General features: G+C 40.8%; 1 protein-coding gene across 4 annotated transcripts in view; it reads right to left on the bottom strand.

Moving 5' to 3' along the window:
- HYDIN (HYDIN axonemal central pair apparatus protein) overlaps positions 1-26,500 on the bottom strand; it is a 338,461-nt gene that overhangs the window by 185,874 nt on the left and 126,087 nt on the right. For all 4 annotated transcript variants that reach the window (XM_070500558.1, XM_044761259.2, XM_070500554.1 and 1 more), the window contains exons 13-18: positions 20,489-20,556; positions 15,564-15,799; positions 13,028-13,128; positions 10,476-10,611; positions 7,688-7,852; positions 5,775-5,927 (exon numbers count right to left, since the gene is read on the bottom strand). In XM_070500558.1, coding sequence (XP_070356659.1) covers positions 5,775-5,927; positions 7,688-7,852; positions 10,476-10,611; positions 13,028-13,128; positions 15,564-15,799; positions 20,489-20,556 — 859 coding nt within the window. The remainder of the gene's footprint in view (positions 1-5,774; positions 5,928-7,687; positions 7,853-10,475; positions 10,612-13,027; positions 13,129-15,563; positions 15,800-20,488; positions 20,557-26,500) is intronic.

Below are 26,500 nucleotides of genomic sequence, written 5' to 3'. Positions count from 1 at the left end.
AAAAGGCTCAACACTTGATTCTGGACTAGTGACATCTGTCCAGAGTGAAGGCAAATGTAACAAATGCTAGACAGGGAGGTAAGAGCACTGAGAATGAGAGAAAAACATACCCACCCCAGATCAATCTCTCATTTAAAATTCCAAATGCTAAGAAGGACAGCTTCAAACAATTAGTTAATGAATTCATTATTGAGCAATCAATAGAGCTAACCAAAATTGATTAGAAAATGTGCCTGAGATCCTCAAAGAGATGCAGGGTAGCATAAGATAGATAAAACAAGGATCATGAAACAAAAACATGGAGATATGAATCAAGAATAGAGTCTATGAATAACCAATTAGAAATCTTAGAATTGAAAAGTGCAGTCACTGAAATTAAAAAAGTAAATAGATGAGATAAACTTCAGACTTGTCAAAATCAAAGAATTTTTAAATTGGAGCATATCACTGAGGAGGCAGCACAGAGAGATAAAGAGATGAAAATACAGATGAAAAATAAAAATAGACACGTAGGATTGTACAGGAACATGTGTGTGTGTGTGTATGTATACACACACAGACATACAAACACATATATGGATATTTTTTTCCTCAAAGTATGAAATAGAAGGAATGGCAGAGAAGAAACATGTGAAGAGATAATGGCAAAAAACATTCCAGGAATTAAGGGTCAAATCCTCTGATACATTAAAGAGAAATTTAAGAAAATCAAGAATAAAAACACAGTTTTAAAAGCAACTAGTGACAAAGACAAATTACCTATGAAGGAATAATAATCATACTAACAGAGGAATTTTATCAGCAACAACTGATGCCAGGGATCAATCTTTGAAGAAAAATACTGACAAATAGAATCTTATACTCAGCTAGACTACCATGCATGAGTGAAGGTGAAATCAAGACATAGTCAAACATACATAAACTCTGAGACATCCAGCATAGGACAAGAAGGATATAATGCAGTAAGGAGAAATGCAAATCAAGAAGGAAGCAGAGAGATATAAGAAATAAAAGAAGAATAAAAAAAAATCAGCAAAACTGTTTTGATAACTAGTGAGTAGTTAATTACCGACTGACAAAAATCAACAACTAACTTTCTTTGTGGTAAGAAAGAGAAGATCCAAAATTGTATACAATAATCAAAAAATGATGGGATTTGGGGAAAGGTCAAGAGATAATAAACGTGTGATAGTGTTCTTGTCTTATCCTTGAAGAGGAATAAGGTACTAAATTCTTCCATTATTGTTAGAAAGAGATACAATTTATTTGTTAACCATGTAAATAGAGCTACTTAAATAAAATATATAGCTTCCAAACAAGTACAGGAAAAATGTCTGCGAAGTAGTAGTGGTTGGAAGGGGCTTGGGGAAAACTTATCAATCCAATACAAAACAGAAAAGGAGTCCTTCGTGTGTATTATTTTCTGTCATTCTCAACAACTTGATTAGGTGAGTTTTATTATTATCTCTATTTTACTGATGAGGAAGATAAAACACAGGGATGATGAATAAGAAGTCCAAATTTACACAACTAGAAAATGAACACTAGACTTCACTCACATTATATATAAAAATAAACTTAGCCGGATTAAAGACATGGAAAAGAGGAGCCTGAAACTATTTAAACAAAAGAGCAGGAATATATTTCTTAAAGCACAAATAAAAAACAGACACAAGGGGGGAAAAGATGCATAAAGTCCACATCAAAATGAAACCATCTTTAAAAAATCCAAAACCCCATCATAAGTAAAGGGTTAGTATCTACAATGTATAAAGAACATCTACAAATGGATAATTTCCAGAAGACAATATCCACATGAAGAACTCTCAACCTCAATAGTAAAAGGGAAATACAAATTAAATTGTATTTCATTTTCAGACTAGCAAGAACTTGAGTCTGACTGTACTAAGTTTTAGCTTAGTCAGACCATGAAGGTCCGGAACCAGGCTCTGACACTTAGAGGTTATGGCAATTTACTTAACCTGTCTGTACCTCTGTTTCTACCTTGTTAAAATGGACTTTATAACAGTATTTTTCTCACAGAGTTGTAGTAAATGAAATACTGCTTGTAAAGTTGCAAATAGAACTAAATAAACATGTCATAATTAATGCCATCGTATGGTCATCATCAAGCCTGCTGCTAGGTGCTGGGAATTCAAAGCAGAGACCCGTGTCATTTTAAGGAGACAGACATATATACAAACATATATAGGAAGGGGGCCCCTGCATAAACGAGGAAATAAACCAACGGCTTAGGACCTGAAGGAGTTGTAAAGGCCCAGTGAAGCCCTTGATGCCACATCACTGTGTATTTCTATGGCAAGTGACCAAGAAAATAAATGTTTAAAAAGAACCATGCTTGAATGAGGCATCAGAATTCCTGTTTCCTGGATCCCAGAAACTCTCAGGATCTAACTACAATGGCCTCTCCCACCGATCGCAGAGGCAGAAGGCCACCGTGATGGTGTTTCAGCACCAGCTGAATCCCAAGGTGTCATTGACAAGTGCACACAAGTTCTCAACTTAATGGTGCTCAAGGCTGCATTAGAACCAAGAGTAAAAGGAAAAGGATTCCAGATGTTCCCAAACAAGTTGTGAGCAATGCACTTGCTCTGCCGAGCAAGGGCACCCAAGCAAAGAAGGCCCAGTGCTGAGGTCCCAGGGCCCGGGGGGAGACTACCATATTCTCATCTTCATTTCCGCTGTCACCTAGAGAGAAGAATCTATTTTCCTGAAGGAGTGTTGTGTCTACAAGCAGAGCCCACACACTTTTGCCAAAAGGGCCTTTGCACGCTCTGCTCTCACATTCTGATACTTTTCACCCCTCCCAACCGGAGGTGACCTTCTCTATTGTTTTGAGTCCTTCAGCTTAATCCAGATAAGCCAGCCCGTTGGGAACCTTAGGGGGAGGCTGCTGTTCCAGGCATTCCAAGGCAAAGGCAAAGTCACCGCTCCAGGACACAGAACACTCTTCTTGTATGAAGCAATTTTTTAACACTCAGGATAAATTAAGCTTTAATGGAACAGAAAAAAAATGTAATCCACACTGTTTCTTCACTCACATTATACTAAGAGGTCTCAGGGGATTTTAAAAATCCTCTTTTGTACAGCATTCGTTTCTGAGAAATTCAGAATCGCTCAGTGTCATTTATCTTCCCAACATCACTGTGAAGGTGGGCTTCCAGCTTCCCAACTCCCGACCCCTCCGGCTGACAACAAACAGTCGTTTCTTGCTAAGGGAGGATCGAATCATAGTGCTCGCCGTGATGTGCGGCCCATGCACAAGGCCGGGCGTGACAGATGGCTGACAGTGGGTACCGCATCTGGGGAGAGCAGACATCACTGACAGCCAAAAGAGGAGAGAGAATGAGCGCTCTTGTCAGGGCATCCCACAGGAAAAGAGAACTTCCAGACCTTAACTGGTTGCAACAACAGAAGAAGTGAAGAATGTGCCCTCAGCCCTACTTATTTCGGAAGGAGTGAGACATTGAATGCAATAAACATCTGATCCCTACTTACCTGGGTACTGAGCTCTAGGCTTAGTTAGGGAAAAACTATCAACTGAAATCCTTTCCTAATGCTCAGTAATTTCTGCAAGAATGAATTTGTAGGTTCAGTACTGTACATCATGTTGAAATCTAACAAAAGGTATTTCAGTTTCCTTCCACTGTAGTTAATTTCTGTTAGTGTAATTCAATTTCTATAATATTAACACACATGGTATTTACTAGGAAATCCATCAAAAATCCCAGCCTAAATATGAAAGGAGTTTAATTTTCACCTAAGAGAGCTAAATTTGGAACTATTTTTATGCTATAAGGGCAATCAACTCAGTAAACACCAGTTTTCCAAGAAAGGACTGAGGGAGAAACACATTCTACAGCAGATCACTTATATCACACTTTGGGCTCCTTGGAACTGGAGCTTATTGATTTAAGATGATATTAAAGAATCAAAAGATGGAATCATGGGGGCCAGCCCAGTGGCACAGCAGTTAAGTTTGAGTGCTCCGCTTCAGTGGCCTGGGGTTTGCTGGTTTGGATCCTGGGAGTAGACTTACACACTGCTTATCAAGCCATGCTGTGGTGGCGTCCCACGTATAAACTAGAGGAAGATGGGCACGGATGTTAGATCAGGGCCAATCTTCCTTAGCAAATAGAGGAGAATTGGTGGCAGATGTTAGCTCAGGGCTAATCTTCCTCAAAAAAAAAAAAAAAAAAGAAGAAGATGGAATCATGAAAACTTTGTGGAAAAGAAAAAGCCCCACTTTAACAAACAGCTGGGTGATTTAATATACACACTATAATAATATTTACACTATATATTAATATTATTATACACACTATTTTTAAATTAGAAAATAGATCCTTGATGTGCTTTTTGTTTCTTAAAATGTACCAAAAGTTGCCATAATAAGTGAAATCTGGAGATATCTGAGAATGAAAGGGAATCATTGCTGTATTTGTACGTAAGTGCTCTCTCCGTCTCTGCCTGTCTCCTTCCTCTGTAATCCACTGGGAGCCTCCCGTGCCACCTCTCATTGTCTGGACAGGTCAGCTGACTCTCTCCCTCCCCCACTGTGAACTCCGCACATACAAAACTGGACCAGAAGAAACACTTCCTATACGCCGTGCTTTCCACCAACACATCAACTAACTAATTGGATAAACACTAGCAAAGGAATCTTTTCTGCAGGATTTTCCTTTAAACGTTATTAAACACTGCTTCACACAAGATCCACCAGGTACTGGAACAAGAGTGGGGCTGTGTCTGGACCCCACGTTAAGACGGGCAGTGACTGTACAGGAAATGGCTGCCTTTACAAGCAGCAATGACAAACGACAATACAAATGAATAGTGAGAAGGACATACGGCTGCTGACCGGGACCAAAGACTCGGAGCAGCTGTCAGAAGTCAACAGAAAACTATGATCCTATTACTTCCGGTTGTGACTTTTATAAAATTAATATTTGATTTTTCAGAAATATCTGACAAATGTTGAAGCCAAATGTTAGCACTCATTCCAATGCCAATAATTTGGGGATAGGAGGAGGGCTATACTATTTTAAATTTTATATTTAAATTTAGAAAACTTTTCTTAAAATCAAGAATACTTTTAATGACTAGGTTAGAAATTCCTAAAATTCTGCAAAAAAAGATATTATTTCTGCTAAAAAAAGTTAGCTTATAGAAGATAAGCAGATCTAAATGTCATTACAAAATACACAGAAATAAGACAGATTCATTTGTAGAACCATTTAATATCTACCTTTGTTTTGCTGTTTTCTTTAATTTTGTAAGTATTTTGGAAAATGCTACCTGGATGTATTTCATACATCCTTATCAACTACGTTAAAATATTGCTAGAAGAAAGAGAGAATAAAACTAGAGTAAGCGTACTATCAAATCTGTAGCCTGGAGGGTTAAAATTAAATCTAAGGAAGGATTTTCAAGTGCGGAGACATCTAACAAGTGTTTCCTGGAGGTGTGGGCTGGGCTCAGGTACAGTTGAGTAAGGAGATCTCTGAAGCTTCTTCCTGAACTGGGATTATAGTAAATATATTTGCTTGTTTACCAAACTACACGCATATTGTGTTTCTTAGTCAATAAAAGAACTATCATAAAGAGGAATTGGGGATGAGAATGAAGTTTAATGCAGTTGAACCATGTAAATCTCTGCCTCTAGTGATCACTTTCAAAGGCCTCTTGCAAAAATGGGGCCATTGTCTATAAAACACTGTTTTCATCACCCAACCGTCCCACAATTTACTCACCATGTGTGCCCGAAATAACGCAGGAATGAAGGACTGGTTAGATAGGTTGAGGGTCCTGGAGGAGTCCTTCAGGACGTAGATATTGCCAAAGTCAACTTGAATGGGATGCACATAGATAACTGGGCCTTCTCCGATGCTCTTTAAGTGACATACCTGTGTTCCCAGAGAGAGAAAGAACACAGGAATAGCTAAAAATGGCTGACCTGTAAAATCATTTGACACAGAAGCCTCTGGACACCCCTTTAATAAAAAGCAGGGGCATAAAAGGGTCCTTTTAGAACTGACATCCCTTCTCCCTGGTACTTTGTGGCCAGAGGGACACAGGGATGGCCATGCTGGTCAGATCTATGAATCCAGCCTGGTATTCCTCCCTAAGAAGGATGATCCACTTCCTTGGGTCAGCCCAGAGCCGTGCACTGAGGGGAAACCAGGATAATGGTCCTCTGTATGCCACCCGGCACTCCAGCCTCAAGAACACTTAGCGTGGGGTTAAGGACCTGCACTTCAGAGTCAGATGTGCCTAGACTGAGTCCTAGCTCTGCTGCTTTACTAGTGGCATGACAGGGCTGTCCACCGCATACAGTTGTGCAGGTGGGGGCTGAAATCCACCTTGCTCTGCTCCCCTTGTCCTGTACCCTTGGCCAGGCACTGTGTCTGCCTGAGGAAGGGGGGTCTTTTTCTTTCATAAAGTGCTACCTGCTCAGCAAGCGACGCTCTCATGGACTGCATCTGTGCAGGGCAGGCACAGTGTAGGCTGGTAGGGGACCTGGACTGGTGGCATCTTTCAGGGTGGCCTGCTTTAGCGATGCTGCTTTATAATTCAGGTGGCTTATCTACGGCATCTTACACACAGGAGGCAAAAGCAAAATCCTAGTTTATCACAGTCTCGAAGCAACTAGAATCACTTCAGACAAATGTATGCTGACGTTATCCGGCTTCCAAGTAAACCAAATGTCTAGAGATTCATAGCCTCTTGGGCCCTTCCTTAAGGATTCAAGATTCAGGATTCATCCTTTGATTCAGCTCAAGCAGCAGAGAACTTTCCATGTCTCCCTCTTCCTGTGCTTGAAGAGAGATGACTTCTCTCAAGAGCTTCAGTAGGCTAGTTTCGGCTGTAAGTCCAATTATATATAATATGTGATATAAATAGGAATTATTTATTTAAATTTTTTTTTTTGAGGAAGATTAGCCCTAAGCTAACATCTACTCCCAATCCTCCTCTTTTTTTGCTAAGGAAGACTGGCCCTGAGCTAACAACAGTGCCCATCTTCCTCTACTTTATATGTAGGATGCCTACCACAGCATGGCCTGACAAGCGGTGCCATGTCTGCACCCGGGATCCGAACCGGCGAACCCCGGGCTGCCAAAGAGGAATGTGCAAACTTAACCACTGTGCCACTGGGCCGGTCCCCACAGGAATTATATATTTGTAATATATCATATACATATGTTTATATATACATCCAGTAATTTACAGGAAAAGATCCAGTGAGCAGAGAGTGACACCAATCTTGGAGCCCACATGCAGCAAGCTAGCGACCCCCAGCATTGCCCCAGGAACAAGTGAGGAGGATGTTAAACATACCAACGGGCCGGCCCTCTCCCCTCAGGGATTCTGATTTAATGGGTCTGGAGAGGGAGCAGGCGTGTCTGAGTGTGTGTGTGAGAAACTCCTGGTAGGAGTTTAAGAATAATTCCCATAGAACACCACTACTTTTAGACGTTTTCGCAAATAGATTCCCGAAGTAACACAGCACTAGTATTTTATCGTTGTGGAGTGAGAATGTAAAACTCTAGAACTATAAACAACTGGAGGATTTGTGAATATGGTGTGTGCCTTAAACGTGGAGGCTTGAAATGCCTGGCGAGAAGTACAGCGATTTTTAACTGCAATTCTAAAAATTGACTCTCACCATAGGAGGGTCCTGGCTCCCGAAGGTCGAGATGTACACTGTGGACCTGCATTCTCCAGTGACCTGGGTCTCCAGGGCCAGAGGTATGTGAACGGTGCTGTGGGGGGGGATGATTCCGCAGGGGCTGGGACTAGAAAGCAGCACGGCGGGCGCATGCTCATGTACCTGGTGGGAGAGACCAGCCAGAGGGATAGGCATGAAGTCAACAGCACGGTATGAAATCAACAGCATATTAGATTATTTTGAAACAAACGTTGTCCTGAGTCCATGGAGGTTCTTTAGAAACGTATCATTGTTCAAGCAAGTAAATGGGGATGAGCACCCCAATGCAGCCTAAAGGGATTTTGGCTAAGTGCATAAGGCCCCAAATCCAAATTGCACAACCCAGCAGAGTGCAGAAATTATCCACAACGTGAATTAGTTCAGGACAACAGCTTCCCACGGCCCGACTCCTTAACCTGGCCTCCCACGCCTTCCTGCTTTGTTCCCCACCACCTCTTCCCTTTGCGCGCCACCGATAGAGGCCACTGGTATTTCCCGAACACATGATACTGCTTCCACTTCCAACCCTTTGCACTTATGGTTCCTCTTCCTGGAACGCTCGTACCCCTTGACCTGCCTGCACCTTCATCCCGAATGCCCCCAGGTGTCTCCAGTGCTCCCGAGTCAGGGCTTTTCCTCTGTCCCCAGGGAGCATCCTGCAGTCCTGGTTCACAGCGTGCAATATCAATGTGTCCATCTTCTCCATGGGCTGTAAACTTCCTAGGGCACCACCTGGGCCTGTCCGCAAGACAGGCCCACTTTCTGGCCCAAAACATATGCTTACTACATGTTTTCTAAATGGAGACGTAGGTAGGTGAATGAATGAATGTTGCCCAGTGTTTACGAATGCATGCCCCTCAGAACCCTGCTCCGTAGCATATTACTTGCTTTTACATGACAACACAAAATAAAACTTTTAAAATCCCACGGCCAAATAAGTTTGAGTAATTCTGGGAGATGCTTTTCAGAGCCTCGGCTCCCGGAGAGGAGAAGAGAGGTGCAGGTTTCCCCTGTCCAGTTCACCCTGGTCTGTCCGCACCTGGCCTGGTCCAACACGGCCTAATCTAACACAACCTCCCTCTGCAGCAGCGCTCTGCCCGGCCCTGCTGGACCCCGCGGGCCAAAGGAAGAAGCAGCAATACTGATTCCATCTTTATCGACGTTTTGATATTTTATTTACTATGGATTTTTTGGCATTAATTTTGATTTCTTAAAATGTGGCATGAACATATTATTGATCTTCATTACTGAGTTTTTTGACTCCTCCCTAAATTTTGCACGTGAGGCAAGTGCCTCACCCTTTTCCCAGCCCAGCTGTGCAGACATAGCTTCCTCATGGTCCCAGACGCAGGTCCTGCTCTGAGTGCGTGAGACGCCTGTGCGCCGCGCATGGCTGGCCGCTCTGCTGTCGAACATCTGAAAGTTAGAAAAGTTGTCTCCTGTCACCCAAACCCTAGGTTCTGATTTTGTCTCAGAGAAGCCACAGAACAATTTTAATGCCCTCTTTTACGTGAAAGGCCTTTGACCAGCGAAGGGTAGCTATTTCGTCCCAGCTAAGTCCTCTCTGTTCCATATTAAACACTGTGTTTGCTCCTCATATGACTTGGAATCCTAGATGTCGTAGACTGACATTCTGGTTTCTCCAAACAAAATTTGCTTTTTTTCAAGTTTCCATCAAAAAAATACAATGTCAAGATCTGAAGACAAAATTCTAGCACTGCTTGACCGGTGGCTATCTCCATCCTTTAGCCGAACACTGTGTTTCTCCGATGCAGTCTAAACCAACCTTGGTTCTGTGGCCCCCACGCTGGTCTTTTAACTCATTTGAACTTGTAACCACATAAAACCCCTAGTTGATTTCTTTTTTGAGTGAACTTTTATTAGAGTATTGTATTTATAGAACTGAGTTTTATTTTTACTTTTTGAGGAAGTTGGCCCTGAGTTAACATCCGTCCCCAACTTCCTCTATTTTATATGTGGGACGCCTGCCACAGCATAGCTTGATAAGTGGTGCATAGGTCCGTGCCCAGGATCTGAACCAGCGAACCCCAGGCCGCCAAAGAGGAGCACATGAACTTAAACACTACGCCACCAGGCTGGCCTCTAGAACTGAGTTTTAAACCCAAATGCATTCTTGGTAAACTGCATCTATTAGTAAACTTCCATTACTCTAGTCTGGACAGATCTTTTTGAATCTTTATCCACATATGTTTAACTGCTTAGTCCCCTACCTAGCTAGGTGTAGTGGCATGCAGACAGATCCATTTCACAAAACACTAAGAAACAATTCCTCCTTTCTCCTTCCTGTATTAACTCTAGCCTTCTGGTCCAACAAGTCCATCTATAAATATTGTATTACTATATCTTAGTGATGCTGTTCAAGTTACAGCCATAGACATAAATGAAAACTCTTAGCTCTGCCTCATTTCCCAGGCATGGTTAATTCATAGGCAATTATTAGCAGGTGCAACTTCTGCAGGTTGGCTTAAATGACTCTCTCCCTTCTTTATCAAAGGCAATTTCCCTGGGAAATAACCAACTGTTTACACCTGCAGCTGCTCACTCCTGCAGGTGGCAATCCAGCTGCGGTTTTATAATACCAATCCCCAGATTATCCCAGGGTGGAAAATCAGAATTACATAAAGCCATGTGTCCAGGAATATTGCTCTTTAGAAGGATTTCTCTTTCTCATCAAGGGAATCCAACTGAAGAAAAATCAACACTGAAAAAGGATAAAGTAACTCACCTGAGGCAGGACCTCATAGCATCCTGGGAGATCATCATGATTGACAAGCTGGACCGCTTTCTCATATGGGTACTTCAGGAAGCAGCGCCCGAAGTCCACCTCTGTATTAACCACTTGGAGGGTGGGTACCACACACCTGCTCACAGGAAGGAGCCCATTAAAGAATTCAAAAGCACAGAGAGCTTGTTTACATATGGAGCACGCAGAGTCCCAAGTTAAGCACATTTATCACTGTCACATAGTAGTTTTTCTCTAATAACTACATTAATCATTTTCAAATCTTCCCTCCTGTCATCTCTGTCCCTTAGCCCCCAGTCACCACTTTTTAATCAAAAAAGAGCTAGAAGCAGGACTCCTTAAACAGCTATCTTCCGTGGGTAATGACTAACATTTCCACTGTTTTTCATTGGCCTTCCCTGGGCAAGGGGCCCCCACAGTGCAAGTTCCTTAGGGCAGAGGATATGTTTTCATGGTAAACAGGGCCAATGCCACCAGCATGGGGTCCTAACTAGCTGTGACACTTTGGACCAGTCAGAGTCCCCTGAGGCCTAACAACAGCTCAAGCCATCTAAATGATGGTAATAATTGTAATTCCTATGCAGAACAGCTGTCTTGGATCAGTAGGCTCCGGCAGCTGCTCGACCCAGAACTGGCTGTGTGACAGTGGTGCTCAGTATGGCGGGGGTAGGGTGGGAGAGAGGGAGGGAGAGTTGTGCGTGGGGAGCAGAGAAACTGAAGCCCTGTGTGTGCAGTTGGCCTACTATTAGGTGACTTGGGTTTTATTTTGTGTCTGTGAATCTCAAAGTTGGACCTGCCCTGCGGCACTGTCACAATATAGGGCAATGGCAAGGAGCACTGGTGTTTGATCAGTCAGAGCCAGGTTCAGACACTGACCCTCCCAGCGCAAGCTCAGGCTAGTCTCTTTCCCTCCCCGAGTCCCATTTCGCTCATAGGTAAAATGAAGGTAATTCTAGGGATTGACAGGAGCGTCATTAACTCTTCTTAGGGTGTTGTGGGAAATACGGGAGAGCCCGGTGAATAGCATAGCACAGTGCCATGCAGGGCTCAGGAAGAGACGATTAATCCCATGGTAGGGGCACAGCGAGTCATCACTGCTGGCTCTCTGGGAGAATTCTTGAGGGAGCAAGTTCTAAAAGCAACTCTTCTGTTGAGAGTCTTTGAGTAGTTCCTACAGATTACACCAAAAATAATGACACAAAAGGATCTTGTTAACCCCAAGGTCTGGGATGTAGCATGGATGAGTGTTGATTTTTAGCTATAATGGAAGCTGTCAGTTGACCCAGTGACTTTCGTAAAGCTAATCTTTTACTGCCTGAAATGCTGTGGCTGAGAGGGTTTCGAGTATTCGACTGGGGTCACAGAGCACACGTGGTAGGAGGGGCACAGCCTCTTAGGACCTTTGTTTTTAAATTTCTGTGGATAGCTGCAGGGAAGGGGCTTGAAAGTGTCAGAATAAACCCTTATAGAAAAGAAATGCAAGACTAGGCAAAAGGCAAAGCTGGGTACAGGAAGGATCAGATGAAAGAAGTTTTGGTGTTTCTAAACAAACAAAAGAATTAGGTCTTTGATAGGAGTACTAAGTAGATCACGGCAAGGCCTTGACCTTCAAGTTCTTTTAGGGCTGTTCTTTGGCTTCATCCAAACCCAAGACACGTGAAATGGTGCCAGTTATGACGGCCACACCAACCAGCACGTCTGCACCTTCTCTAAGGTAGGACTTCCTAAGAGTTACGAGAGACCTAAGTCCTAGGCATTGATATATTATCAGAGTTTTACTAAGTAATTTTCCCTATTTCCTTTAGAGGGCATTTTCACATACACACCCGAATGTCCCAGATCTGGACACTTGTTGCTTTGTCAAGAGTGTGGCCCATGATTTTACTTAGGATCACTGTCATCATTATAAGTGACATATCACCCTCAGAAAGACTGTAACTTGGTCAAGGAGAGACAGTTAACAAGTGGCAGAGCCAGGATCTTAACCAGACTCCAGAGCTCATTGCTGCCTCTGTGAAAAAAAAGAGAAGTTGGTGACAGTTCTCTGGGGTTTATATTGTTGGGGAGGGCCTTGTTCTGAGGGCCTGCTTGCAGCCTGCATTCAAGTCACAGTAACAGTGTCCTGAGGCAGGATTGCCTTGCGAAATGGATATTCCATCACAGGATTGTGGGCACCACTCCTTCTGCTGCATGACTTGGGAGTACTATATTTAAAGATACAAATAACAAACAGCAACTGCTTGCCTCTTTCTGCTAAAACCTTTTGACTTATATACTTGGAAAGGCAGACCCATTAGAGAGCACTAGTATTCTCAACACTGCAAAACATACACATCCCTTCTCTTATCTCCACCAAAGGTGCACTTGCTGTTTTAAAGCTTTGTCACCTGAATATCAGATTCAGCTTCCCTTCCTAGGAAAGCAGAACAAATGCGGTGTGAACTGGTGGCAGGCCTGCTGCCTTCTGGAGAGGCAGCCCCTTACTGGCGGCGCAGGGGAGATTGGGGAGGAGAGAAAGCGGGTGAGCGTGGTACCTCGCCGTAATTAGGAGTGCCAGCACTTCTTCCCCGACGCCTTCCACGTCTACCACCAGGGCTAGCTCGTATTTCTGCACAGTGTTGGAGCATAAGGTCACCTGGAAAGAAAGAGGTGAGGAGCTGCTCTTCTAAAAAGTCCCGCTCCCTCCGCACAGGGGAGAAGGGAGTTGAGGGAGGGCCACCCTTGATGAGTGTGGCTTCTGAGCGCTTCACAGGATGTTTGGGGTTTTACATTTTCAGTTGAATGAGTTACATTTTGGGGTCAGGGCATGCTGAGTTTTTTCAAAGGCCAGGTTAGAACCAAATGGTTTTTAGTACAATAGCTTTCTCATTTCTGAAGAGGTTGTATCAAAGAAGCCACATACCTGCGAAAGGGGAAAAAGGACCCTGAAGGATGAGCAATATGAGGCAAACTTTAATTATTGCAATTTAAATTGTTTCCTACACCTTTGGGCTATTTAAATTATGAAAATTCAATAATACACTGATAAAACACTACAGCTAAATTTCTCTTGTAGCAACATGAATGAACGTAACCATGTCAGTTCCAGAAAATGGCATACGACATCAACTAGTCTTTTTATTTTTTTTACCAAAATCTTACCCCCTGCCCCCAATATTCATTATTAAAGCAGAAAATAGAAAGCTCCAAAGTCTAAAGAAAAATCTATCCAAGGACAATATCCGGCCAGTAAATTTTACCCTACATTTTTATTTACTGTTGCAAAACTTTACATTTAGGCTTTTGAAGCCTGGTTACAATTTTTAATTGCTTAAAAATGATTTGTACTGGAAGAGATACTTGTAAGTCTAGAAAACAGCTTCTGGCATCAGCTAAGGCTTTTCTATCTATAAATTATGTATCAGGTACTAATTAAAATTTTTTGGGTTGCAAAGGGAATCATTGGATGCAAATTTGAATCTGCACAGACGTGGGTGAACTGCAGATCGGGAGGGAAAATTGAAGCTTGGAGAAAGTTTTTCCAAATATAAAGGAAAAATAAAGTGAAGATGGAGTCATTGATTTGGAAAGAAAACTTGTCAGATTTCGAGAGAAGCAGCTGCGCCGGCCTGCAGAGGTTCCTAGAGACTCCAGCCCTTGCTTACGTCTCTGAGCTATGGTTTGAAGGCAGAAGAACAAGCAGTTCCGGCAGAAGGCTGTTAGGTAGATGCTATGTCTTCTAAAACCTCCCTGTACTATGTAGGAGAGGCAAAAAAAAAAAAAAAAAATTCATTGCAGTAGGTCTTCTCCCTGGGGAAGTCAGGGTTGGCAGGTGCTATGATCTGAATGGCTGTGCCCCCGCAAGTTTATAGGTTGAAATCCTAACCCCCAGTGTGATGGTATTATGCAGTGGGGCCATTGGGAGGTGATTAGGTCGTGAGGGTGGAGCCTTCATGAATAGGATTAGTGCCTTTATAAAGACCCCACAGAGCTCCCTAGCCCCTTCCACCATGTGAGCATATGAGAAGTCAGCAGTCCGCAACCTGGAAGAGGGCCTTCACCAGCACAGACCATGCCGGCACCCTGATCTCAGACTTCCAGCCTCCAGACTGTAAGAAACAAGTTTCTGTTGTTTATAAGCTGCCCAGTCTCTGGGATTTGTAATAGCAGCCCAAATGGACCAAGACAGCAAGTCTGAGAAGTTATAACGATGTATGACATCAAACCTCATTGGACCTATTGAGAAGCCCTCGGAGGAGCCAAAAACTCCCAGAAAAGATTTAGAATGAGTGGATTCATGGTGAGATATTATGAAGCATTTAAAACAAATTCTGGGGATATAACCAAAGCTGAATTAAATATTCAAAGATAATGACTAAAGAGAAAATTACCAACCTTAGCTATGAAGTCTTATCTTTTTGCTTTCCCAGAAAAGATAAAGGCGTTTCAATTTAGCAGCCTTCAATATTGCTAGACCTAACTGTTTGGAGAAGCAACAGATAAGTGAGGGAGGACAGTAAAACCTTTCTCAGTTAGACACGAAGTAATTCTGCTAGTGGCACCCCAAGGCCGTGACCAAAGCATCACATTGTGGAGCTAAATACAAAGCACTGCTAGGAATGTCACATCCGCACTCACAGGAAGCCCAGATTCGGATTAAAAATCTGAGTAAACTGGGTATCATCTGTGGCATAAATCTGGACTTTTATTGGTGTAAACGATTTGAGTCTGACGGAAAGGAGGACCTAAACATCAGTGAGTTCTTAAATCTTTCTATATTAGTACTAATGGGTGTACTATCTGTATAGAGCAATTTTTTCACTAGGAATTGCTAGAATGCAGTTCTGGTGAAGGCCAGGCATCTAGATTGATGGAAATTCACTGGAGCAGGGTCAGTTCTTTTGCCCAATACATTTGCAACTGCTTTCTTTTGCCACAGTGGTTTCTTTTCTTCCGGGCCCACTTTTCCATGTGAATTAGAGGCGCCCCCTCCCATGACCCTGGGCATACAGAGGAAACCTGAGATGTGTTCCCAACAGCTCTCTGAGGGTTGAGCTGCTGGGCCACGTCCTGGAAGGCTGTGCACTTTACCCTGATAGCCGCAAATCCTTGGGCGCGAATGGTGCCAGAGTCGGGGATGATAGTGAATTCTTTTGGTTTCATTACAGGTATTTCGCCCTTGTTCCAAAACGGTCTTTTGTTGTCTGAATACTGCTCATGACTTGAAATGCTTTTATGGCCAACGCCATCCCCAGGGACACGCAGTTTGAAGGTCATGGGGACCAAGGAGGTATTATTGAGGGAACATATCAAGGTATGAGGAAACCCTGGAAAACAAAATATGAGATGAGAAATAAAAGCCCCATGATACCTCCCTTTACCTTCAACTTCCCCTAGCACTGCCGAACCCCTTAAATGAGCCGTCTATGCAACTCCTCACTACTTGCTTAACTCCAGCTCTCCCTGATATTGTTTTCACTCTACAATTAATAAATCCATTTCATTCATTCAATGAATACTCATTATTCATTTATTAAGTAGTGACAATAGACATAAAAACAAGGCCCCTGGTCATCATCCAGGCCCCTCTCAAGAGGCAGCCTCTGTTATCAGTTTGCTGAATAGTTTTCCAGAAGTATATTTTGCATTTAATCTTTGCACAGAAATACAGATTTTTTTCCCAAAAAATAGAATCCTGTTTGCTCTTTTTATTTGCCCATGTGTGAAAGGAGAAGCCTGTGTGGTTTTGCCCGCTGTGTGACTCAGAGCCTGCCAAGACTGTATAATTCATCTAGAACCTGTCTGGAGCTCATGCTCTCAGGGTCGATGACACAAAATCAAATAATAGCCTCTCCCGAGAGAGACTTTACAATCTGCTTTTGAGACAGCCAGAGACTAACACATCAGCTTTTACCTCCCTTAGACAAAGCCACTTTTTCATGCCACATCTAGCCCTCCTACATTCTTCTCAGTGAGACTCATGTTCCTTTCCTAAGAGATGTAGATCCTCCTTGCCTGGCAAGCAATAAACTGAGCTCTGATTCTGGATTCCCTAGGTGCCCATTGTATCTGCTACCACTTGCAGAACAAGAATGATCTATAACCATAGGAGAATAAATATGCATATTTCTATTGGATGCAAACACTATTCTTTCTTCCTTGAACACTACTGCAATAAAATACAGTTGGTCTCTTGGAGTAATTACTGCAGTACTGCAGGGGCTGTCTTGAACCCATCTACTTCTCTCCCCATGTCTGAGCCTTTGTCTACACATTAGGACTGTTGGAGGATACGTGTTCGTGTCTCCTTTGTGATAACATACCTGCCATTCTACTCGGAAGAGATCTTTTATGGAAAAAGAATGGTCTGATTACACGTACTTGAAGGATTATTCTTGGAAATTCCAGAGGAACTGCTAGAAAGTCAGTTTCACAATCATGTAATTGCTACATTTGACTTTTCTGAACTTTCTCAACAAAGACTCTTGACAGTGTAGATCCCTTATTCTTATTTTATCTGACCATTTATGGGAATAAACACTCTTGTAATGTGGGGTGTATTACATAAGTGGATCCTTAAAGATTCAAGTGGGTCCTTCCAAACCATTGCTCAGACTACTTCCCTGGAGCTAGAAGATTTTCAGAGAATAAAGCCAATTATAACCTACTAGCTAGAACAATTCCTTGTACAACTACCTGTAACCCATATTGCTTGTCAAGAAGCCTAAAGGAAAGTCATATTTTTTTATTAAAGACTGAAGGGTTATTAATATGAATGTCATTCCTGGGTTTCCGGTTGCACCAAATCCTAACACTATTCTATCTACAGTTCCATTTGAATGCAAGCACTCTATAGTGTAGACCTCTGTTCTCCCTTCTTTAGTATCCAGTACATAGAAGCTCAACATTTATGTGACTTTTTTGGGAATAATTAACAACATGCTTGGCCAGAATGCCTCAAAGATTCACAGAGGCACCTTCATATCCCTCCCAGTATTTAAATAGCTATTTAAAAGACAATATTCTCAAGAGGTTTGATTCTCATTCAATATGTGCATTTTCACCTGGTCTAGAAAGCCCCTAAGAAGACCAGGAACAGAAGATCATGAGGCTGCAAAGGAAAAATTTCCATTCTGACAGAAGGTGGTACATTATTTGGAGCATGACCTCTCTCTTAAAGTATGGACCCTAGCTAAGGAGAGTATTAAATTGATTTAGCAATTCCCCAAGACCAAAAATTAAATTGACTGTTTTTAAGTTAAATGGTTGACTTTTTAGGATTTATGGGATTGTTTAGACAATAGATTCCTAATTTTTCTAGTAAAATAAAAATCTCAATAAAGCAAAGGCAAATGTGTTGGCAGATCATTGTGCAAAAAGGTGGTCCTTTTGTGGTTGTCTATAGAAATAATTTAGAATATGAAAGATCAATAAGCACATCTGCACAATTCATTTTGGACACAGAAAATTCAGCCTCAGCCTTAGAAAACAAACATCGCCAAAAATTGGGATCCTCTGTCCACTTCAATGGGCTCTGGCACACCAACTATGACGTGCCCCAAAGTCTGAGCTGGTCTTTGACAAAAAAACCACAGGTCCCATGATAGATGAGATAAGATAATCTCTGAATAAGAGTTGGTGGGAAAATTTCTCCTCTGTAGCTGGGGATGTGGCTGGCTCCTGCCAGACATCCTGCTATCATATTCCAGGAACACTGTGCAGTGGGACATGGGTCTAAATTGTACTCCAGAAGACCTTTCAAACACAAATGGGCTGTGCCCAAACCACCCAGTTCAGAATAGGTTCTTGTAATTGTCTGTAAATTCTTTAGATGGATTTGAGCCTTCTTATACAGAATGGCCACTGCCATAAATGTGACTAAGAAATCATACATTATAACTTTCCCACCTGGGGAATACCAGTCATACATAGAAGAGTTATAAAGAATCTTACAGTGTGTTAACCTTTTGATCAAAAATTTCACAATCCACAATGCTTGGGAAATGTAGAATGTAAAAATAGTATTATTGATGTTAAATTGGCCAGGCTCTCTGAGGCTCTTGGAGTTCTTTGGTGAAGAGTTTTACCTTTAATTCTAATGGCTATCAGCTCAGGTTAGCTCCCTCTGGAATTCACAGACTAGACACATTAGCAAATAATAACTGAAAGATCCATGTGATTACAAGTCTTTCAGCAATCTGAATCAAGCTTGCTTCATGCACACATACTAAACATTGTTAAGAACCAGCTCATCTATAAGTTCAAGAAAGCTTCCCTAAACACTCACCCTCAGAAGCCCTCCCTCCTTTCAACCTTAACAATGAGTACTCTGAAAAAAAAAAAATAGGACTTGTTTTCTCCCTTGAAGGCGATACCATATAGCGCACATTTTCCAAATGTCCTTGTGCTGGACTTTGCATTTAAATGCCTGTGGAAGGTAGGCTGCTGCCCTGCATCAGCTGCCCAGACCTCTCTGTGGACTCAGTTTGAACTGTTTGGAGGATGACTGCATAGGTCCTTGGGTTTACTAATCCACTCCTTATTGTGCATCAGTCACAGTTACGCCTGAGAGCACGTGCCTCTCTTGGTAGGCCTCCAGATAATTTTCAGGTTGCAGGTCACTTTTATTTTCCTTCAAAAGAGTCTATCTATCACTCAGACATGCCCTAGAGATTTGTAAAAATCTCTCCAGTCATTTTTATATTTTATAGTAACAGAGATTCAACTTCATTTATATAGATTTTCCTATTGTATCTACCTTACCCAATATAACATAGATGGGGGGGCATTGTATAAATAAATGTGTTCTGAATAAATAAAACTGTTATAACACCCAAATGTTAAAGCAAGTGCTAAAGGGGCATTATGAATCAGTTTTTTGTAAAGAACTGTTTGTTCCCAAGTAGATGGGCCTACTTGAAAGGAAGCAAAAGAAAGGAAAGTCAAAATGGGAAGCAACAGAGCGAAATGGAAAGGATTATGGAATATGGATTTAGAGCAGGGTTTCTCAACCTTTTGTTAAAATTATTGCTGCTTAAAAAGAACCACTGGGATAAATTAATTTTAAATCAAATTGATTTATTAAATATTACTTAAATTAGATTTAATTTTTCCCTGACGAGAAAAATTAAATACTAAGTAGTAAGATTCTGTAGGGTAGAGTTGAACTTTGGAGGACCACAAACCTTTGTTGCATTTATGTCTTTTTCAACCCCCAAGAACCAATTTTCGTCACTTTGGGGGCAACGTCACCCTTGTTCACAGTGTGTAATTTAGATCTCAACTGAAATATTAATTCTGCCACTGCCGTGTGACCTTAGGAAGTTACTTAACTGTTCTAATGCTCAGTTCTTCCTTCTGTAAAATGAGCAACTTAAACAGTACCTCCCCAAAGGATTGCTAAAAGGTTTAAATGTAGTACTGCACGTAATTCACTTGCAGTGATTGGAACTCAAGGAAGAACCACTGAATGGACGTTTTTGCAGCTACTGCTGTTACTACTGTTATCATGTTTCTTATTGGGGAAGCTTAGACGGGAGGAAATGACTCAGCAAAGTAACTGAGTGAGAAGACAACACAAACATGCAGAGGAGTCCTTAACTGGGGGTGATAGAACACCTGAATCAAACCACCACTGGGTTCACTGTCAACTTGAGAGCATCTCTATGAGAAGGTTGCTGTGTAGCCAGACTGACCAATCAGAATCTGCACAGACTGTTCACAGTGTTCAGATGGTGGAGTGAAGTGTGAGGCTTTCTGCTGTTCCACTGCTGGAAGAGCTAGGACAGCCATGGCCTGACAGCTATGACCGCCCAGGACACAGTTACAACTGTCACCTATAAACTAGAAATGGCACCAAAATGCTACTCCTGCAGAGGAAGGAGAGAGCAATTCTAGACCCTCTTAGCCACCACTCGTAAAAAATGGTAAGAGAGATTATTTATAAACTTCCTCCTCCCATGTAGAGAAAAAAGTAATTCTACTCAATTTCTATTTTAAAATGGAAAAATACTCACCAAAGGAAACATCGCCAAAGTGCAGAGCAGGAACATTAAAATGGAAGGTAGGTCCAATGACACAGCCTCTGTGAGTACGAATACAAGTGCAGGGAGTGGAGAGGGAATCCAGTGAATTCGGGGTAACAATCAGGAACTGGGGAGAGGGTAAGTACTGAAAACCATAATTTGGCATTCAATCAATTACAGAATCTAGGACTTAAAGAAACCATGAGATCATGGTCTATCACAGTGGTTCTTAAAATTCTTTTTCAAGACTTAAACTATTGAGTTTTAGCAAATGATGCTATGGTTAACTTATCACCATATTCCTACCAATGAATTAAGCAGAGCAGACACATCACCAAACTAATGGCACACAATCTTAATGTGGATGAGACACATATCACGAAAAGTTCTTAACTCAGGTGAGAAAAAAAAATTCTAAGTCTAATCATAAAACAAATATCAAAGAAAATCAATGATACCAGCATTCCGTGTCCCACACTTTGATGAAATTGTTTCATTCCAGTGCCTACCACCAACTAGTTATGATGCTGGCCAGTCACTTTACTTCTGTAGGCTTCAGTTTCTTTTCCTCATGCATAAAAGGGAGGATTGAAACAGAGGACTTTAAAGGCCCTTTACTCTAAATGTTGATCTATTTCTCCCTCCGTGCCAGGTTTCATGATCTTGGAGTGATACTCTAGCTTAAAATAAATAACAGAGAGATTCTATGCTTCTAGCTGATTCAGATGCAGCAGATAGCATAATGGTCCCCAAAATGTCCATGTGCTACTCCCCAGAATCAGTGTATATGTTAGGTTTCATGGCAAAGGAGAATTAAGGTAGCAGAAGGAATTCAGGTTGCTAATTGACTGGTCTTTAAATATGGAGAGGATCCTAGATTATCCAGGTGGGTTCAACATAATCACAAGGGTCTTTAAAAATAGAAGCGGGAGGCAGATGAGGAGGTCAGAGTGATGCAATCGGCGAAGGACTCAACCAGCCGTTGCCGGCTTTGAAGATGGAGAAGAGGGAACATAAGCCAAAGAATGTGGGCAGCTTCAAGAAGCTGAAAAAGGGTAAGAAATGGACTCTCCCCTAGAACCTCCACAAAGAAACACAGCCCTGCCAACACTTTGATTTTAGCCTGGTACTTAGGATCTATAGAGCTGTAAAATAATAAATTTGTATTCTTTTAGGCTACTAAGTTTGTGGTAATTTGTTACAGCAGCAATAGAAAACCAATACATCAGGTAATTGTTTATTCTTGTTTTTCTCCATGATCCATGTTCCTAAAATCTCTAGACCAAAGATAAGAACTTAAATAATTCCCCATCTATGCGCCAAAGCTTTTAAAAGTTATAGACACACAGGTACCAGAAAACACACTAAGCAGGACTCTCCTAACTCATCCAGCTCCAGGTGTTGCTGGTGGAGGTGTGTCACACCATGCTGAACGCACTGGCGCCCTGGAGATTCTTCCTGTGGCTATAGATCTAACCACAACGAAGCGAGGGGCTGCTGCGAGCCTGGGAGGAGCCATCACAGCAAAGACTCAATGCAGCAAGTTTCAATTCTAAAAGCCCGTCTCAGAACTGTCTATTCTAGTTCATGCTAATGATCCAAAGTGGTTTCAAAAGAAGTGGCTAGTACTCAGCAAAGAATTAGGATCTAGTTGAGAGTGGAAGTCAAACAAGCCTACAGGTTGGCTATGGGACTTGTAAAAGAAATTTTGGGGGGTCCAAAGTAACAAATAGATCAAAAGTGTCTGAAATGCACAAAAGGCTAACAAAAGTAAGAAAGAAACTCACAAAATTGCACAAAGCAGTCATTTAATCACGCAGAAGTGAAAAGAACCAGAGTTAAATCACATTTCTTCAAAGGCACATATAACTAAGGGAATTGTGGCTGAACACCATCTGGATTTAGAAATGGTCACATTCATTCTAATAGGGATTCTGAATATTGGGATAGTCTCTGCCAAGACTGTGCCCTCAATCAAGGCAGTGGTCTGTTAAAATCATAATTCTAAAGACTAAGAGATGGAATAATTGAATTATTATAATATGAAATTATATATTATATTACATTATATATATATATACCCTTTTTTTTTTCTGATGAGGAAGAGTGGCCCTGAGCTAACTAACATCTGTTGCCTATCTTCCTCTTTTTGCTTGAGGAAGATTGTCACTGAGCTAACATCTGTGCCAGTCTTTCTCTATTTTTTTTTGTATGTGGGAAGCTGCCACAAAATGGCTTGATGAGTGGTGTGTAGGTCTGTGCCCAAGATCCAAACCCATGAACCCAGGGCCACCGAAGCAGAGTATACAAACTTAACTACCAGGTCGGCCCCTATATTATATTATATGCTTACTGAGATTTACAAATATTTTCTCCCATTCTGTAGGTTGTCTTTTCACTTTCTTGATAGTGTCCTTTGAAGTACAAAATTTTAAAATTTTGATGAAGTCTAATTTATTCATTTTTTCTTTGACTGCTTGTATGTAGGCATCACATTTTAAAAACCATTGCCTAATCCAAGGTCATATGTATCTATACCTATGTTTTCTTTCAACAGTTTTATAGTTTTAGTTATAACATTTGGGTCTTTGATCCATTTTATGTTAATTTTGTATATGGTGTGAGGTAGGTGTCCAACTTCGTTCTTTGCATGTGGATACCCAGTTGCTCTAGCATCTTTTGTTGAAAAAACTATCCATTCTCCCACTGCATTGTCTTAACATCCTTGATAAAAATAAATTGACCACAAATGGATGAATTTATTTTTGGAGTCTCAATTCTATACCATTGATTTATATGTCTATCTTTATGCCAGTACAACACAATCTTGATAACTGTATCTATGTAGAAAGTTTTGAAATAGGAAATGTTAGTTCTCCAACTTTGTTCTTATTTTTCAAAATTGTTTTCGCTATTCTGGGTTTCTTGCATTTCCATATGAATTTTAGGATCACTTTGCCAATTACTGCAAAACAGGCAGCAGGGATTTTGATAGGGATCATGTTGACTCTATACACCATTTTGGGAAATATTTCCATCTTAAGTTAATACTAAGTCGTCCAATCCATGAACACAGACGTCTTTTCATCTATTTAGGTCTTCTTTTAAATTCCTTTCAACAATGTTTTGTAGTTTCCAAAGTACAAGTCTTGCACCTTTTTTTGTCAAATTAATTCCCCAGTATATTATTCTTTTTGAACCTATTGTAAATGGAATTTTCTTAATTTCATTTTTGAATTTTCACTGCTACTGTCTAGAAATACAGTTGATTTTTTGTATACTGATCCTATATCCTGCAATTTTTCTGAACTCAGTTATTAGCTCTACAGTTTTTTTGTGAGTTCCTTAGGATTTTCTATATACAAAATCATGTCATTTACAAAGAAAGAGAGTTTTACTTTTTCCTTTCCAGTCTGGATGTCTTTTATTTCTTATTCTTGTCTAATTGCCTCGGATAGAACCTCCAGTACAACATCAAAAGGAAGTGGCAATGACGGACACCTTTGTCTTGTTCCTGACCTCAGTGGGAAAGCAGTCTATCTTCTACCACTGAGTATAATGTTAGGTGTGGGTTTTTCATAGATTCCCTTTATTATATCGAGGGAGTTCCTTTCCATTCTTGGTTTATTGAGCTTTCTTTTTTTTAATCATGAAAGGGTGTTTAATTTTGGTGAATGCTTTTTCTATGTTATTGAGTTGATCATGTGGTTTGGGTTCTTTATTCTATTAATATGTCGTATAACATGATTGATTTTCATATGTTGAGCCAACTTTTCATTCTTGAGATACATCCCACTTGGTCATGGTGTATAATCCTTTTTATATGCTGCTGGTTTGATTTGGCTTGCTAGTATTTTGTCAAGGATTTTTAATCTATATTCATAAAAGTTATTGGTCTTTAGTTTCCTTCTCTTTTTTCCCAATTTTTATTTATTTATTATTGCAGTAACAGTGGATTATAACATTATATAACTTTCAGGTGCACATTGTAATATACTTCGAATTCTGGGTAGATTACATCATGTTCACCGTCCAAAGACTAATTACAATCTATCACCAAACATGTATGCCTAATCACCCCTTTCATCCTCCTCTCTCCCCCCTTCCCCTTTGGTAACCACTAATCTAATCTTTGTTGCTATGTGTTTGTTTGTCGTTTTTATCTTATACTTATGAGTGAGATCATACGGTATTTGACTTTCTCCCTCTGACTTATTTCACTTAGCATAATACCCTCAAGGTCCATCCATGTTGTCAGAGATGGCCGGATTTCATCATTTCTTATGGCTGAGTAGTATTCCATTGTGTATATATACCACATATTTATCTGTTCATCCCTTGATGGGCACCTCAGTTGCTTCCAAGTCTTAGCTATTGGGGATAGTGCTGTGATGAACATAGGGGTGCATGTATCTTTATGCATTTGTGTTTTTAAGTTCTTTGGATAAATACCCAGCACTGGAATAGCTGGATCATATGGCAGACCTATTCTTAATTTTCTGAGGAAACTCCATACTGTTTTCCACAGTGGCTGCATCAGTTTGCACTCCCACTAGCAGTGTATGAGGGTTCCCTTCTCTCCACATCCTCTCCAACACTTGTTGTTTCCTGTCTTGTTAATTATAGCCATTCTGAACGGAGTGAGGTGATACCACATTGTAGTTTTGATTTGCATTTCCCTGATAGTTAATGATGTTGAACATCTTTTCATGTGCCTGTTGGCCATCCATATATTTTCTTTGGAGAAACCTCTGTTCAGATCTTTTGCCCATTTTTCAATTGAGTTGTTGGTTTTTTTGTTGTTGAGATGTATGAGCTCTTTGTATATTTCAGATATTAACCCCTTATCTGATATATGGTTTGCAAATATCTTCTCCCAATTGGTAGATTGTCTTTTCGTTTTGTTGATGGTTTCCTTTGCTGCGCAGAACCTTTTAAGTTTGATGTAGTCCCATTTGTTTATTTTTCTACTGTTTCCCTTGCCCAGTCAGACATGGTATTTGAAAAAAATGTTGCTGAGACTGATGTCAAAGAGTGTACTGCTTATGTTTTCTTCTAGAAGTTTCATGGTTTCAGGTCTTACATTCAAGTCTCTAATCCATTTTGAGTTGATTTTTGTGCATGGTGTAAGATAATGGTCTACTTTCATTCTTTTGCATGTGGTTGTCCAGTTTTCCCAACACCATTTATCGAAGAGACTCTCCTTTCTCCCTTGTATGCTCTTGGCTCCCTTGTTGAAAATTAGCTGTCCATAGATGTGTGAGTTTATTTCTGGGCTGTAAGTTCTGTTCCATTGATGTGTCTGTTTTTGTGCCAGTACCATGCTGTTTTGGTTGCTATAGCTTCATAGTATATTTTGAAATTGGGGAGTGTGATACCCCCAGTTTTGTTCTTTTTCCTCAGGATTCCTTTGGCTACTCAGGGTCTTTTGTTGTTCCATATAAATTTTAGGATTCTTGGTTCTATTTCTGTGAAAATTGTTGTTGGAACTTTGATCAGGATTGCATTGAATCTGTAGATTGCTTTAGGAAGTACGGACATTTTAACTATGTTAATTCTTCCAATCAAAGAGCATGGAATATCTTTCTATTTCTTTGTGCCTTCTTCAATTTCTTTCAACAATGTTCTACAGTTTTTGGTGTACAGCTCTTTCACCTCTTTGGTGAAGTTTATTCCGAGGTATTTTATTCTTTTTGTTGCAGTTGTAAATGGGATTGTATTCTTAATTTCTCTTTCTGCTACTTCATTGTTAGTGTATAGAAACAACTGATTTTTCTATGTTGATTTTGTATCCTGTGACTTGACTGTATTCATTTATTATTTCTAAAAGTTTTTTAGTGGATTCTTTAGGGTTTTCTCTATATAAAATGATGTCATCTGCAAATAGTGACAGTTTCACTTCTTCTTTTCCACTTTGGATTCATTTTATTCCTTTTTCTTGCCTGATTGCTCTGACTAGGACTTCCAATACTATGTTAAAAAAGTGTGGTGAAAGTGGGCATC

This window comes from Equus asinus, chromosome 28 (genome assembly GCF_041296235.1).
Source record: "Equus asinus isolate D_3611 breed Donkey chromosome 28, EquAss-T2T_v2, whole genome shotgun sequence".
NCBI classification, from domain to species: Eukaryota; Metazoa; Chordata; class Mammalia; order Perissodactyla; family Equidae; genus Equus; species Equus asinus.
The sequence above is the reverse complement of the archived record's forward strand: the minus strand, read 5'-3'. Positions and strand labels throughout refer to the sequence as shown.